The 18,123-nt window shown below is 26.9% G+C and overlaps 1 protein-coding gene across 8 annotated transcripts in view; it reads left to right on the top strand.

Annotated features, from left to right (window-relative positions):
* Positions 1 to 779: 779 nt before the first annotated feature.
* Positions 780 to 18,123, top strand: part of LOC107450161 (LIM1_Isl and LIM2_Isl domain-containing protein tup) — a 121,613-nt gene continuing 104,269 nt past the window's right edge. For 4 of the 8 annotated variants that reach the window (XM_016065902.3, XM_071183274.1, XM_071183276.1 and 1 more), the window contains exon 1: positions 780 to 1,558. In XM_016065902.3, coding sequence (XP_015921388.1) covers positions 1,537 to 1,558 — 22 coding nt within the window. In that variant the 5' untranslated portion in view covers positions 780 to 1,536. The remainder of the gene's footprint in view (positions 1,559 to 18,123) is intronic. The other 4 variants (XM_016065900.3, XM_016065901.3, XM_016065903.3 and 1 more) reach the window with 1 other exon arrangement.

Here is an 18,123-nt window from a genome sequence, read left to right on the forward strand (position 1 = left end):
TTACTGTCTAAAATAAATGTTTGTGATATTGAGTTTTATATGTGTGTAATTTTTTTTCTAGCAACGCATATGTGAACTTATTTTATAATGTCTCTGTAAATTAAAATTTTCCCGTTACACAAAGATCTTAATGGAATATAATGAGTCAGATTATACTGTTTTTCTGAGAAACTTTTTCATCAAATACTATAGTGATATAAAAAACACAGAAGGTGAAAACTCTCAAAATATTTTTTGCCTTCTTATTTTAGGAAACATTTTTAAAAAAAAATTATCTCGTAATAAAATATTCAAACTTGTCTAGAATTACACACTTAACCTCAATATGTCTAAATTGTTAAGAAATTTATTATTATTAAACTATCTTGAGATTATACAAGTTAAGATAATCTTCAATTAAGTTTTTCATTCCATGTGTGCTAATATAATTCTTTTCTTGATATAATTTCACGGTTACCATTAATTTATTATTAAATATATATTTGGATATAACGCTGCATAAACGACAAAGGGATTTTTAGAAATTTGAATTTTTTTTTTCATTTTTAAATACTGTTTGCAAAATGATTTTTGCACAAAAGAATTTTTGAAGTTAAAATAAATTCTAATTCTATTTTATTCCCCCATTACTTCTTAACATATTATTTCAGCAAAAATAAAACTAGATAGCTGTATTTCTAAGGAATGCGTTTACCTGGCACTTCTTTAAAATAGAATTTTATTTCTCCTCAGATGAGGATGGTTTGTTACCCAAAATCAGCTGCAGTTGCGAAAAGTTCACAGAATCTTCTCTAGAGGGCGATACTACCGCAGTGATAAAGAATAACCTACGACTTGACATGCAATCGAATACTTTTAAAGAACCAACCAATCAGCGAGAAGTAAGGCGGAGCCTATGCATTACAAGCACTGTTGGGATTTTCGGTTTACATGTCAGCTACGCTGAGGTCTCGGTAGTCAAGCCGTCGCCCGATCACAAATTTGACCGTCCGTTTTTCTGAACAGCCAAGAAACTTGCATTGTTTTGAATAACTTATAAGACAAAACAAAAGAAACTAGTGCATTGTTTCTTCATCCTTTTATCGTAAAAATCTTCAATCATCAAATAATAAATCGTTTTTATTAAATCCTGTAATTAAAATATATATATATATTGAGCCTGGACGAATTGCTCCTGACTGCTGTGAAATTGTCTGTTTATTGTAAGGACTACCTATTAAGTCCTGAAAGCTATTATCTAATCACAGTATTATATTTTAATACTGTGATTATTGAATTCAATATTGCTTTCTAATGTAACCAATAAAGGAGTACAAGAGAATACTGTAGCAAGCATCAACTCAGGACTAATACCTGTAGGTCATCCTGGCTTCTGGACAACTGAAAGATTCGTGTCGCAGACTGGCCCAGCATCATCATTTTCTGGCCCGCATCCTGCCATCCACCAAGGAGACGGCAGCATATATAACTTTTTCTACGCTACGGCCCAACGAAACCGTCAAGATTTCGCCTTCCAAGAGTGGAGACACGGCCGACATGGCGGAGACGCAGCCGCAGAGTGAGTCCTTATCTTGTATTTTTTTAAAATTAATTTCATCATGTAATTTAAAAAAATTTTATCTTGCATTTAAAAAATGATAATAACAACAACAACAATAATTCGATTTTCTATAGAAATGAGAGCGAAGACTCGGCGACATGGCTGAGACGCAGATACAAAATGTATCCCTATTTTGTATTTTTTTAAAGAAATTTTCTTTTTAAATGTTATCTTGTATTTTTAAAAAGAAACGTTAATAATTCCATATGGAGGTGAAATGCTATTAGAAACGTTAAATGCTCAAAATAAATGATAAAAATCTGGGGCTTCCAAACTTTTTTAATCGTCGCCTTTCAATAAATGTTATGAACAAATCTGCGGTTGAATAGAATAGGAAATTATAAAACCATTTATCGAATCGATTCCAAATTATGTCCAGTCATCGATATTGACTACTATGAGGACCTTTCATATAGATGATAATAACTTAATGGCTAAAGTTTATTGAACCCATTTTTCTATTAATGTTTACATTTTGTAGTCCCACATCTGGTGTTCGGATAATATTGACATACTCGCAATGACTTCTGCACTATCATCACATTTTTTAATTTTTAATATTTATTTTCCACAATTGTGCACCATTTTTCATTAAATTACTTTAAAAGACAAAAAAGTTAATAAATAGAATTGATAGACTAAACCCCTCATGTTATTGTTCCTATTGGAAAATTACTATTAGTTTCACTTTTTATTCACTATTAGTTTCACTATGTATTGTAGCAAACTTTCTGACTGTTACTGACAGGTTCATGTGATTGGATTTTATTTATTATATTTATTTTCCTTATTATAACGTATAACAATATTATGAGTATGAATAATTGAAATATAGTTGATAGATACTTATAGATACTAAAATGCATGCACTATATTTTCAACATTTTATGTAAGATCCCGCACTTAAAGAGTTCTATGATAAAGCATAATATGCAAGAATAAGCAGATCATCTTGTATATGTGCGGCATAGTGGTAGGTACATGTCCTTAATACAACCATGTGATATTTACATAACATGAACTGTCCCACTCATAATATTCTTTTCTACTATTGCTATAATAAAGCTCGGTGCATCGAAATGCTTTATTGAAAAGATGCGGTCTAGGATAAATCTCAGATTGGAGCTCTTTTTAACTAATAACGGTTACATTTTTATTTTATTTTATTATAAGTGATAACCCGTCCATATCGTTTTCCCAATTGCACGATAATATGAATGCGTTAACGATAGAGAAATATTTATAATTTGTAATATTACTCTATTTGCCGTAGAAAAATTTGCTAATGCAATAAACACTATAGTATTTTTAAAACAAAATTATGCTAAGGTTGTTTCGGTATATGATGATTTCAATGAAGCTATGAAAATATATTGTAAGACTAATTGTTAAAAATTTAAACTCTTGTGCTTTTAAAACAGTGACCAGTGCAGACGCATAAGACAGTTTAAATCCTTGAAATATTTTCTTACCGATAATTTTTATATATTGTAGTTCCATCCTAAATTTACTTCTTTTCAAAAAAGTTTTGTTTTCGACATCAATCGTTTGTCTCCTACAAGTGTTCATTTTCTGAATGAGTTTTGTTTTCTGAATAAATTGTTTCTTCTCAATTGAGTCTTCATTTTTCCGATTTCACTACGTTTTAAAAAGGAGTTACTATGCATATATTTTAAATAAGAATGCATAGAAGTACATGGAAAATTCTTTTTCTCATTCTTTGACGCATTGGTATCGCATTCTTTGACACAGTGGTTTGTTAAAAAAATCAAGGCAAGTACAAGAATCTTGGAATGTTTTTATTGCTGACTTCCCACTATAGCTATTTTGCTTCGCTATTTGCATAAGGACTCTCTCTCCCCCCCCCTTTTTTTGTTTTCATTTCAGTAAGTGTCGGTTTTCCGAAATAATTTTGTTTTCTAAATAGTCTAAATTTTTTTCCGAATTCGCTTTTTTTTATATTCGATTTGATTGATTTTTAAACAATTTTCATTTCTTTATAATTAGTTTCGTCATATAAGTGATTCGTCTGTTTTTTTTTTCCTTCATAGTTTTTATTTTTTTGAAATAATTTTGTTTTCTAAATGATTTGTCCGGTTTCAAAATAGTTTTCCTTTTAGTGAATTAATTTGTTTTCTAATTAATTCAAAAGTGTTTCTTTCTTTCCTTTTTTTTTTTTTTTTAATTAATTTTGTTTCGTAAAAGATTCATCTGCTTTTTTCAAATAGTTCTCCTTTTCTGTTGGATTAGTTTTTTTTATTTTGTTTTTACTAAATAATTGAATTGCCTATACTCTTAATGAGACTATGTAAGAGCATCAGATTCAGGAGTTTCAGAAATTTATCCTAGTTTTTAATAATATTTTAAAATATAATCATTATAATTTTTTAAAACAATCAAGCGTGTATAATAGTTTCAGATCATGAAACATTTCCTATTAATAGTTTCCAACAATTGGAACTCTGCAAAAATATTTGAACAAGCCCAACCTCTGATTCAACTGAATAATTTGTTTTCTGAAACAAATTTTTTCCTTAGTAGCGTTCATTTTTCGTAATTAATTTTGTTTTCTAGATATGCGCCTGTTACTACTTCTAATAAAGCTGCAAACACTGTTAAAAATATGGTAAAACGTACCGGCACTAAGGGTGACGGTATTTTTAACGGTGAAATCCATTTATACCGGTACACTTTACAGAACCAAATATTTGATATACCGCAAAATTTTACTGTAATATTTACTGCAAAATGACTGAATCACTGTACAATTAATATTACAGGAAAATTTGCAGTACAAAATTTTACAGCAAAAATGGATTTTACTGTAAAATAATAGATTTAACTGATGCTGCACTTACATTTCTTACCGTAATTCGATGCAGAATTTTTACAGTTAAGAAGCATCTGAATTAATCTTCGCGTTCTTTTTTTTCCCCCTTCAAAAACAATTAAGGCAACTAGAACATACGAAATCTCTTAAAAACTGTTTTTAACCGTTAGTTATAGTTTATTATTATTATTATTAATTTACTTTTGAAATACATGAACATCTGCTTCTGTTGTTTTTTGTTTGTTAAAATTTAGAAAATTTAGATTTCTCATGAATTCCATAATTTCGCATTAGTTTCTCTTTTTTGAACGGTTTGATAAAGTAAGTTAAACTAAATTATTCGTTTGTTAGGGATTTTCATGAACCTGTTCATAAAAACATCTGAAAAGGAATTAAGCTCCATCCACTTTAAAACTAAAAACTGCCAAAATGTTCCATGCATATAAAAGAGTTTCAATTCTTTAAGGATAACAATACCGCATTATGGCACTAAGAAAAAAAGTATGGTCTAAACTAATAAAAAATGGTTAAATTTACAGTGTTTTTCGCTGTATGGGAACAGCAACGAGCTCAGTAATTCTTACCTAAGTGCTTTGCTAATGATCTTGGTAAAATTAACAATAAAATATGGTTTTATAATATGTGATAAATTTGGTAAATGTAGTAAAATTCAGCTACTTTATCATGATACCTAAGAGCATGGCATGAAAACTATTTATTCAGTTAAATTAACCTCTCAGTTTTATACTTTTTACTAAATGTGCAGCAATAAAACTATGATTTTGAAAATTAGAATTTCCGGTAAATCGTTACCATATTAATGGAAAAATTACCAGATGAATGCATAAAATACCGCATACTTTGGTTTTTTTATTGTGGTTTTTATTCAGAATTCTCATTTTCATATGGTATGATTATTTTACCAGAATTTCTTTTATCTCGCATTTGCGCTGTTTTAAAAATAATTAATTTCGAATTTGCATTCTGAATACGTTATATTTTCTAACTAATCAGTCAGTTTTCTAAATAAGTTTAATTTTTTTTTATGAAATAGTTTTGTTTTCCAATTAAGCTTTGTTTTCTAAATAAATAAATCTTTTCTAAATAAATTTATCTTTTGTTCACATAAATTTTTGTTTCATAAATTAGTTTCAAAAGCGAATTTCAGAAATAAGTAATTAATTTTCACATTTCATGCAAATAATTGAGACCATAGTTTTCGATGTAATTATATAACAGTGAAAGGAAATATTACGCATTTAAATTTTAAAAATATGAGAAGGAGTGGGACTAGACTCTTTTCAATTCCGGAAAACAAGAATACTTGTGAAGTTAGCCTTAACTTCAACATTGAAGTAAAATATTTTCAAATTTTTAAAATATGTAAATCTTTATATTCAATATATTTTAAATTTCATAATGTGCATGCATTAATATCTACTTTGATAAAACAGTACCCACATTCAAATGTCATTTTTTTTTAAAAATTTTAATTTATTTAACTTACTCTGTTAGAAAGTAGGACATTTTAGTTAATGCAATTATAAAATTTCATTTAGAAAAAAAGTTATTGTGTTTTTCCTAACTATAAGTTTATAACTTTCACAGAATTTTCGATTACCCTCTCAAATTATTACTATTATCTTTCCAATAAAATTTTAAATTATTTCAAATAATTTAAAATATAATGAATTTTTTGTTGTTTATCGGTAAAATTGTTCCAATTAAATATTTATTTCTCCTAACTAAGTTCATCTTATATAATGCATAAATGTCTTAAAAGGATATCAGGGAGAAATAAAATTATTAATAACATAGGGTAAGCGTAGAATAGATAACCTTATTTTATTTTTTTTTAAAATCAAAATAAAAGTCTTCAAAATAGAGACTCGTGCAGAAAATGTTTAAACTTGTAGTGATAAGATTAAATCTGTTTAATTGGTACTTTTAACTTATTCTCCATCACAAATTTATTCTTTTTACTTAATCAGTATTCATGGTTAACTGTTTGAAATGTGTTATTTACTATATTTTAACTTCATTTTCTCTTTACTATGTAAGATAACTAACTCACCTCGACATTCAGGAGTGACGGTCGTTAGAAAGTTTATTTTCAAACAGTTTTTCATATCCCGTTCTCAATAGTTCACTTTTTTTTTTCGTTTAAACTATGTTGAGTATTTGTAAGAGAATTTAAAATATGCGTAAACATTTCTTGTACGTGTCTCTATTCTTTGAACTTGTATCTCAATTAGAAAAAAAAAAAACTGCGGCATTATAACGTAGTCTTTCGGTATATTAATATGAGCTTTATTTCTGCTTGATATCCTTTTTAGATATTTGTGCATTCTATAAGGTAAACTTAGTTAAGAGAAATAAATTTTCAAGAATAACTATTTTATCGACAAACAGCAAAGTTTCAGGAACAGAGATTCGTACAAGAAATGCTTATGTATATTTTAAATTCTCATAAATCTACTCAACATATTTCGAGCAAAAATTGCGAAATATGGAGCACAAAATATGAAAAAAAGTTTTGGAAAAAACTTACATAGGGCCATTTTTCTCTAATATCGAGGTGAGCTGCTTATGCGTTATAGTAAGGAAAAAATGTAGTTAAAATATAGAAACTAACACTATTCAAATAGTTAAATCATGAATAACTTATGATTAAATGAAAAGAACAAATTTTATCATGGAAAATAAGTAAAACGTATCGAATGAAAAAAATCCTATTAACTAGTTTAAATTATCACTATTAAAAAAAATTTAACCACTCTATTTAGAGATTTTTAAGGCTTGAACATGTCTTATGGAGCCATTGCATATTATGCCGTTAATTTTTGTAAGTGTACCTGTTTGTTGCGTTTTTCTTTCACAATTTATAAATTATTAAAGTCACAATACCAGTGTCTACAATAAAAGTGGTCACCTTTCTCGAATTCTTTTTTGGTCATCTTTCTTAAAATTGAACTTAAGAATTAATTGCGCCACCGCGACATTACATTTCTTCACTTTATACTCAGGAAAAATTGTGCTACATACAGGTCTAGCGAGTTAAAAAAATATAACCTTCATATTAAAAAATAAGAAAATAGGTAATTCAAGAAAAATATTGGACCCAAAATAAAATAAACGAAAGAACTTAGTCCTGTCCAAATTAATAAATAATTTAAAATATTTATTGCAAAATTGCGTTTTCTGCAATATATTGAATAATATCAAAGATTATTTATATTGGCAATCTCTCCTGTTTGGCAATTTAATCTAAGCTTTTCCTGATTTTTCCGAAATGAGTTTTTCTTGTTTTAAATAAAATTAAATTTATTGCACTGAAAAGTTTTAGAAGAAACCAAAATATTCAATTTATTTGGTATGATCTTCATTTCGTATACAATATTCGTATAATAAAATGCAATATTCGTATAATATAATGCAATATTCGTATAATATAATGTTTTATGCAGTATTCGTATAATATAATGTTTTATGCAATATTCGTAATAAAAACAGTTCTTTCAAAATTACTTTTGTTAAATTTGAAATGAAAAAAGCTTCGTGTTATTAACAAATAAAGTGCTTAGAAAATTAGATCGGTGCATGAAATAAAATAAACTTAAAGTCTGTTTTTAAAAAATAGTTATTTTTTTAATAACGTTTTTATTAGTAAGCAAGTGATTATAAAAATAAATAAAATTCCCCTAATTGTACGTTTATTTGACTTTTTGCTGAAAAAAAATCTAAAAATGATTATGGTGCTTCATTAGGTAGAGTGATAATTTTTTTAGTAGAATTATTAATAAATCAAATTTAAAATTCAGTATTGCAATAAATTGAAGTACAATATTAGATTTAATTATTTGCTATAATTCAAAGCTTATAAAAGAATAATTATTTTACTTACTTTAAAGCAACAACCATCACTTTTAAATTGATATCATTAATCAAATTAATACAACAATTCAAAAGTGTTCACAATTAACCCTCAAATCAAAACATTAATCAATTATAAAAATAATTGCTTTTAAAATTTGATTTACAGTATTAAAATCAAACAGAACATATAGAAGAGAAAAGTATTTCAATGTTTAAAGTATTTTGAATTTATGTATCTTATTTATTATTTTTATTTATATTTCATTTTTTAATCTAATATAAACTCTGAGTTAGTTTGAAATCATGCATGCATTTATTACTTAACACAAATAGCAGCTATCTGATATAAATGTCAATATAAATGTCCAATATATTTTAAATTTCAAACTTATTTTGGAAAAATTATAAAACGAAGTATCAGTCAGTTGCCACGGTTTTCATTGTGATGGAAAACTAACTTCAACTAGCAAAAATAAGTTTTAAGATCAACTAATTTTAATATTTTTATTTCTTCAATATTTTTTAATTTTATATAGAATCGGAGCAACATAGTTTCCATGATGTAATATCACTTTTAGAGACGGGGTTGTATATAAAATCAAACTGTGTGTATGTGTGAGGTTCTGTCTAAATTATATATTTTTTGGAAAATATTATTTTTAAATATAAAACACACATATTATTTGGAATAAGAATCACTAAATCACTAATTACTAAAGGTTTGATGATTACCAAATATAATTAATCTCTTAGCCTTATGTATAATACATTTTTAATTGAAACTATCATCAGAAATTTCTGAAAATGCACAGTTTAAATTCATTTAATTGAATATGCTTTATGATTGGAACTAAAAATAAACTGAACAATTTTATGTGTTTAAAAAAGATTTAGTTTATAACAAATATGTATGACTCGCAAAATGAAGATGAAAAAAACTTATAAGAGCACTTGAGATAATACTGAATTGGTGCATGTTGCGAAAATTGGAATTCGTACACTATAAGCGTAATTATTGACTGTGCAATATAAACTTGTTTTTACAATTCCTTATAATTTTAATTCAATAACTTATTTTGTTTCTTCTTATACTGTTGTGGTTCTTAATGAGTTGTAGCATTCACAAAGGCCTTACACGCATTAAAAAGGTAAAATTAACTCACATTAACATTTAAGCTCTTTCTGCGCTAACACTCTGCACTATAAATTCTGTGTGAGCTATTTCTGCATTTATGGGTGACAGTAAATTATAAATTTCACGTAGAGTTTAGTTTTAACATTTTCATGGAGCAAAATTTTTTATTTGATTAAATGCATCGATTTATTTGATTAATGATCATGTTTATTCTGAATTCTTGCATTGTATTCTTGTAAATTGAACCATATTATGACACTTCTTAAACTTTAATACTCCATGTTGTGGGTCATCTTGTATGGTAATGTCGCTCAATTTAACACCTTATAAAGGTTGCAGCAAATTAACATCATATGAAGGTTCAAAGTAGAAGCAATTATTTGCAATTATGCTTTACTTCATTTCAAATAAAAGAGTATTTCTTCTTTGAAACAGATCGATTTTTCGGAGATATATTTTTACGATTAATTTTGAAAAGTAACAATTTTTTCCTTCGCATGATGTATATGGAGAAAAAGAAATCTGTATGATAATGACATTTCTGTATGATAATTAAATTTTTTTACAGTGTTTACAGTAATGTTATTTATTTTATTTTTCACTGTTTTAGTTCTTTTTTAATTATCTATTCATTTTTTGTGTGTTTGTTTATTGACAACATATATTTTCATGCGCATTCGAATCAATTTGACAGGCTCATTGCAGAAAAACATTAGGTTTAAAAAACACGAATTTTTCTACTAATATATTCGCACTAATTTTTTCAAACAATTATTCTTTTTTCAATTTTATTAAAAAAAAATTCATGATAACCACTGTTCAGTTAAAAAAATGTATTTATAACTAAAATATGATATTGTTGCAAATACAATTTCAAATATAACTCTTTGAAAATAATTATTTAAGTACCAAAAAATATATGAAATTTACAAAATAGCAATTGTTTAAAAGAATTAGAGCGAATATCTTAAATAAATGTGCGTGTCTCTTAAACGAAATATTTTTTCGATGATGCTATTAAATTGATTTTAATACACATGAAAATTTGTGTTTTCAGTAAACAAAAAATTTATAAATTAATAAAAAAGAACAATAAGAGAGGAAAAGTAAATAAAAAATGTGATTACGAACACTGCAAACAATTTCAATTCACTTCAACACCTAAAATGGTGACAACTACTTTGAACCAAACTTTTCACAGTGTATGAAAAAAAAATCTATTTTGAAACAACAGCAAAAATTTAGAAAATCAGAAAAATTTGCCCCTAATGCTTCTCACAAATACTTAGAACACAATTATAATTTAGCATTCATAATATTTCATTTTTCAAGCAAATAAAATATAAATTTTCAATCCGTGTATTACTTTCTATATACCTTGCAAAATTAATACTATAGTTATGGTTACTTTGTTTACAGCAAACTTATGTAATAGTGAGGGAAATTTATTAGTTGATTCCGTTGTCATAATATTAATTGTGAATTCAAATTAAGAGCATGGCAAATACTTAGTCCAAATTCAATAAATTAAGATTTAAGGCGACTAACTATTAACTAGTTAAGTAAGAAGTAGTTACGTTAATTATGCAAAATTAACTTCATTTGTTTTAGGATCTAAAACATAAACAAGGCAAAGAAATTATAGATAATTTTTAATAGTTTGATTCATTTTTTCTATCTCTGGAAGTTTTTCTATCTTCTTAGGTCTTTGCCAAATTAGTTTAGTTCAAGCAATAGATGTTTTATGTTTAAGAACTAATGTTTATGTTTAAGTTAATTTTGATATAATATATATAATTACTTCTGTTGTATTTAAATCTTATTTTCTGAATTCTCGTTTACAAATTAGATAAATAAAAGAATAGATAAATAAATAAAATCTTACAAGAATTCTCAAATACAAATCGATGTTTCTATTTTTAAAAAAATAGGTTGGTATTTATTAATGAATCAGGCATTTTAAATTAAACATATATAAATGGTGACCAGAAAACTTTGAAATTTGTCAAAAGTAAATTGATCTGTTACAAACTTAGCTGAATTGCTTCTTTTAAATTGATTTATTAATTTTTAGTACTCAAAAACGTTCCAAAAGTCCCTAAGGGATGAATTCCCAGAAATATTTCCTTATCAAACAAAATTAAGCTCCTACAAATGAGCATATCAGAAACATTTTTAAATCTAAAAATATTTTCTGAGAAATTTTTATACATTTGAAACGTAATTAAAACATATTGCAACTCTAATTTATTCACTATTTCATTTTATTTTACATCCGTCACTGAACAGCGGGTCAAATTTTTCATTGGTTCGGAGCATATACCAAAGAACAGCTTCGTCAAAAACGAAGGAAGTTTCGTGATTTTTGAAAGTCCATTTTTTTACAGTAAAAGTTTTTTCCTTTTTTTGTCCAATAAATTGGTAATAAACCATTTAATTAAAATAATTATTTTTAAATGTATTTAATCATTTAATTTGTTGAAAAACAAAACTATTCAGATAATATTACAGTCCTAGAAAGAAATATGATAAAAATTTTCTTTTAAAATATTTAAATTAAAATATGTACATATGTATATAATAAATATGTATAAAATATTTGTTAGAGATGCATATTCAAATAACTTCTAAAAATGTAAAATGAAACTTTTTTTATAAAATCATCTGTACACTGTAGTCTGTAGCCAAACTTTAATAGTTTGTGGAGCTATTTAGAACTTGATTTTCAAAAGAGCAAAATAAAATCGTAATATAATAAACTTTTGAAGAAAATTAAAATATTTAAAGAGGAATTTAAAGTTAATATAATTTGCTCTTAAATAAAATTTGAAATAGGATTCTAAAAATTTTTAAATGCTAGGTATATCTTATATAATCTTTTTGAAAAAAATCAACTGAAACAATAGTAAAAATTTAAGTTGAAAGTACAACTTTTTTTCTTTAATCTTCTTAAAGATCAGCACTCTTCTCAAATTTAGCGCACAATTTTTTAATCTCACACTATTTAATTTGATCTAGAAAGCTGAGACATCGAGCCGATTCGTCTTAAATGAGTATAACAAAAAACATTCATTTTTATGCACAGGAAACATCAAAAGTATTTAGAAAACTATCGAAATACAGATCAAAGAAATTAACACATCTTTTGCCTAAAAACTCGATCATTTTTTCATAATCTTTGCATTTAATCGGAAATGAAAAGAAATTATGTTCATTCCCTTTTTTTTTTTTTTTTTTTTTTTTTTTTTTTTTTTTNTTTTTTTTTTTTTTTTTTTTTTAAGGAAAAGAAAACATGACTAACGTTTTGTATTTATTTGGGTTAATAAAACTTCTTCCAGATGCTTTTATTCGTTTAGGTTTGAGAATTCCCTGATCAAATGAAAGTATTTGCATTTTAATATGTTTTTGTATTTTTGCTGCGGCAAACGCTAACAACATTTATTCGAATTCAATTGGTTTACCTTTTAAGACCAAAAATGGATTACAAACGAAAGAATAATGGTATTTTGAGCTCCCATTTAGTTCTTCCCCTATTTTTTTTTCCCGCTTTGAAAGAGGAAACTGTATAATATGCATTCAATATTTGTAAGAGGAATTAGAAATTACGGTATTAATCGAGGTAGTTTTTTTCAGGATTTCCTTACGTGTTTTTAGTTTTTTGCAAAATTTATTTGAGAAAAGGGAAAACTGTCCTTTTGCGCCTTTTGCATAGGAATATTTTTAAAGAACTTAAATAAATTAAGGTGCTATTTGCTATCTCACGCTCTGCGTCTGCAATTATCTGTAACTTCATTATTTTCGGACAATTTCAATTACATGAGATTTAGCCGGAGAGCTTTGTGGTTAGAGCATCGGACCTTGGCTCAGAGTGACCGGGGTTCGATCTTCGAAGCCGCTCAGGCTCACCGAGTACATGCGATAATTGTGCTTGTAAAACCTGTAAAATCGAACGTTATGTGGTTGGTTGCTGAGCACGTTATGTGGTTGGTTGCTGAGCCGAAGCAGGGGTACAGGTATCCGGAAGAATTTCCTTCCCTTTCAGATCTATATCTAAATTGTAGAAGTGTTATCACGAATAAGTGATGCTGCAAGGGGTTCTGAACTAAATTAACCCAGTTTTTTACGTATTGTGGCTCCCTCATTCATTCTATTTAATTTTTCCATTTTTGATCTGCCCCTTCACATCACAAAACAAATAAAGAACACTTAATAATTAAGCACTATATAGAGGATATGAAATTAAGCATGACATTTTTAAAATGTTAGAAGGTAGGGGTTGTAAAATTTAAATTAATAACATGAATGAATAAATTTAAAATTCAAGCTTTCCCTAAAGCATCCCTCTCCACTACAAAATAGAGCAAAGTCCGTCACTAAAAGCTTCCTTGCTCATCGGAAATTAAAATCTGTCACTAATAAATTGGCTACCGCGGCTTTGAATGGCTTGGTAAGACCCAGTAGTGTTAGTTACCATCATCTCTATTAATATGTCTCGGCACACATGACAGCATTCTTAGATCAATTCAAATTGTTTCTTTTAAAAGGATAATTAAACGTAGATGTCAATAAAACTTTTTTTTTTTAAGCCAATATCGATTTTTAGCATAAATTTATTCCACATTGATCACATTTTGCGTGCATATTATTTGGATAGTTTATGTAACATCTAAATGCATTAATAAGTAATGAATAGCTCATTAGCTTATTTGAAAGTACACATTCAGCATCAGTTGCGAATCAAATTACTAATGGCCAGATTTTTATTTAATGAATAAGACCCTTCACACTTCCCAGTGTAATATGCTCTTTGTGTGAAAATTACTATTTATGTAAAGCTATTAAGGGGAAAACTACTAAAACTATTAATAAAAAAACTATAAAACTGTTACAAAAAAACTATAAAACTATTAAGTGTACTTTGCTATGTCCATCTTTTTTTAGCGATCATTATTTTTTAAACAACCTGAAACAAAAGTGCTTATTTTTTATTTAAAATGTACTTTTTCACAGTTGCTATGATGTTTGACTGAAACATTCGTTCAAAACATCCTTTGCCAGAAAGAAGCACACTAAAAAATATTGCAGCCTATAGTTTTGTTTCTTTTATTAATAATTTAAAAAAAACTACTGAATTCCATGTATTTTAATGGAATGCCATGCATTAAAGATATCAGTTGTTATAATAAAAGTTATTAACAGAGCACGAAACAAAATGGCGCATCCTAAATAACTTTTTATCTATTGATTTGATCTTCACGTTCTAGAACTCAATCTTAATGGCTCTAGAGGAGACTTCAAATATGCTAATCAATTAGTGCAGACAATATTTTAACTTACGGAATCAGAAAACGAAGCTTACTTCCTCTGAGTAAACAAGCTTTTTTTTCCCCGACGGATTTTTGACTCCCAAAATAAAGGTGGTAGTCGTAGTCTGGGAAATGTGGTCCTAATAGTTTAGTCTAGAGAGTGGTCCAAAACTTAATTTTACTTTCTGCATATTTCTACATATCTCGAGAACTTTATAAGCGAATTGCAAAATTTTTGCACACAGTAACAAGATTCGTTTATCTGAAAATAGTTCCAGACAAATGAAAATGTAATTTTGCTAACCAAAATATATAAAGTTTGAGCGAAATCGGCTGAATAGTTCCTGAGAAATCGAAAATTAAATATACGACTTTTCATAGCTTTTTTTTGGGGGGGGGTCACTGTACATGGGTAATTTTAATATTTATATTCGAAAAAGTCAATGTTTTAACAGTGATAATTTCTAAAAACTATTTATTGTTATTATTTTATTATTTATTGCAATTTAGAATAATTCCGTGTGTATTATAAATGAGTCTTACTGACTATAAAAACAGTGTTAAAAATTAAATTATCAATTAATTAACTTATTAATTAAAGGTCTAAAAAAATTTCAAAATAATGAATGAAATATCAAAATGAGGGTACAATTATTTGGAACAAGCTTTAATAAACGTCTTTCAATAATTTTATTTTATTTTATTTTATTTATTTATTTGACTTATTGACTTCATTGACTTAATCTCCTTTCTCAAGTTGCAATTAAAAAGAAAAGTGTTTTAAGTACTACACTTAAATGTTTTAATATTATTTGTTAGTAAAATAAGTTTTAGGAAACATCTAAATATAATTTTACTATCGCTTATTAATTATTGTCTTTTAGTATTGTTTTACGTATCTGATATAGTAGCATATACCAATAAAATATTAATATGAAAAATTACTAATTTCTTTAAGTTACTGCCTGGAGAACTTAGAGAAGTTAAAAGGTTTCTTTTGTGATTTTCGAAGAATAATCCTTAAGTTAATTATTTTCCTTACGCAAGGGAACTTTTAATGAAAGTGAAAAGCATTGTAATTCTATTAATTTCAAGCGTAGCTTAATGCTTCAAAGCGAACTTTTTGAAAAATTCTACTTAAAAAAATCTTTTCTAAATCCGCATTTTGAAAGGAAAAACTAATTGAATTTCAAATACTTTTCAAATTGTTTTTAACAAACGAAGCGCTTTAAATCAACTTGAATGAGAAATTCTATTAACAAAAGATGATATAAATATTTAACATTCGATTTAAAATACTCTATTCCGTTTATACTTTTTCCACTTGCTCCTTTCTAATAAATATAAAAATTGTGTTCGCCAAGTTATTATTTATAAAAGTTGTTAGTTGTTAATAAAAGCAATTTATAACATAGTACTTAATTTTTGAGATTTTGTAGTTGATTTGTAGTAAATAATATAGTACTTAGAACATTTTAGTTTTTAAAAATATCAAAAAGCGAACACAATTCGTGAACTAAACATTCCATTCATTTCAACATTTTCAAATTTATTTTATTTTGAGACATTTCAAGTTAACGTAGTAGGGCAAATATACCCCATATGGCTACCTCAGAAAAAGTTTTAGGTAAACTTTTAATACAATTTTAAAAACTGAAGGGAAATTCTTATACATAATATAACAGAATAAGAAAGTGATAAAAATATTTTTCTCTCTATCAAGTTATGATGAATTTGAAATGGAAAAACCATTTAATCGCTTAATTTTTCCTTTCAGTTTTGTAATTTTTACTAAATGTGTAGTAAATGTGGTAAAATTTGGTGAACTAGAATTTCCGTTAAACCGTTATAAGCAAGGGAAAATTACCGTATATTTTGATTTTATTTACCAGGGTTATGATTTTTTTTAAGCCAGAAATGTCATTTCTATACAGTACGGGAGTTTCACCAAACTCTTTTCACCATGTAGAAAACCATATAATTCAGATTGTCGATCCATGTGATCCCATTATAAATTTTAAATTTGAATTAGCTGTGTTTTGATGAATATACCTCAAAACAGACACAATTGTATAATTTCTTTTAAATACGTCACTTTAACTGATGATATTGTCCCTTTATTTAACAATTCAAAATATTCAGAAATTTCCTGTATTGATTTGTTAAATGGCTTAAGTACGGTATAATTGACAAGTCTAACAGACAAACTTGTTTTAAACAACTGTGATATCATTTTACAGTCTTTTTAAAACATTTATTATGTTTGATTTAATAATTTGTACGATGTCTGGAATTCAGTATATCATCACCTGTTTAAGAGACAGGTCTGTGTAAATAAGCTGTGTGAATTTATTTCTCTTGCGGGAGAGTGAAATTAATGAAGGGATTCTGTATTATTTGTGTCTGTATTATATTACACAATATTATGAAAATATTTTAGAATAAATTTTTTACCGTTAGTAAGCTATGACTGTTTTAAGCCCCAATTTTATCAGTAATAAAATTAATAGAATGAATCAGTTGAAAATAGAGAAAAACAAATCTGGTAAAATTATAGTTATGTATGGTAATGCCATTTCTGCTTTTTTTTCTTTAAAAAAGCAACCTAGTTATGGCTGATAAAAATAAAATATACTGTACTTAAATCATTCATTTACTAATTTTTCTTGATATGGTAAATGTTTACTCGAAATTCTGGCTTTCAAAATTATAGAGAAAATACAAAATTGAAAATAAGGTTTACCGGAATAAATAGTTTTTATACCATGCTCTAAGGTATTATGATAAAACTGCCAATTTTTACCACACTTGCCAAATTTAATGACGTATTATGAAACCATATTTAATTGAAAATTTTTCCAAAATCATTACACCATATTTTGGTAATCTTGACCATACTCTCTGTATCTATCTACAACTATTTATCTATCTACCTATCTATATCTATCTATCTATATATATATATATAACAGTTGGGCTGAAAAGTTCGTAGGCTGACACATAGATGGGGCTACTATTATTAAAAACATATGATTTTTAGTTAGTTCTAACCTTCGAAAGACACGTGTATAAATTTGACAGCTGTCGAACTAACAGTTTGTGAGATATAGTATTTTTAGTGCAGCAACTTTTGTTTGTTTAAAAACAATGGATAAAAAGGAATTTCGCGTGTTTATAAAGCATTGCTTTTTATCGAAAAAAAATACTCTTGAAGCAAAGGCTTGGCTTGAGAAACATTATTCGAACTCTGTACCAGAAAAATCAACCATTGAGAAGTGATTTGCTAAGTTTAAACGAGGCGAAATGAACACCGACGAAGATGCGCACCGTGGACGCCCCAAAGAGGCTGTTAGCGAAGAAAATATCAAAAAAGTCC

This window comes from Parasteatoda tepidariorum, chromosome 7 (assembly GCF_043381705.1).
Source record: "Parasteatoda tepidariorum isolate YZ-2023 chromosome 7, CAS_Ptep_4.0, whole genome shotgun sequence".
Classification (NCBI taxonomy): Eukaryota; Metazoa; Arthropoda; class Arachnida; order Araneae; family Theridiidae; genus Parasteatoda; species Parasteatoda tepidariorum.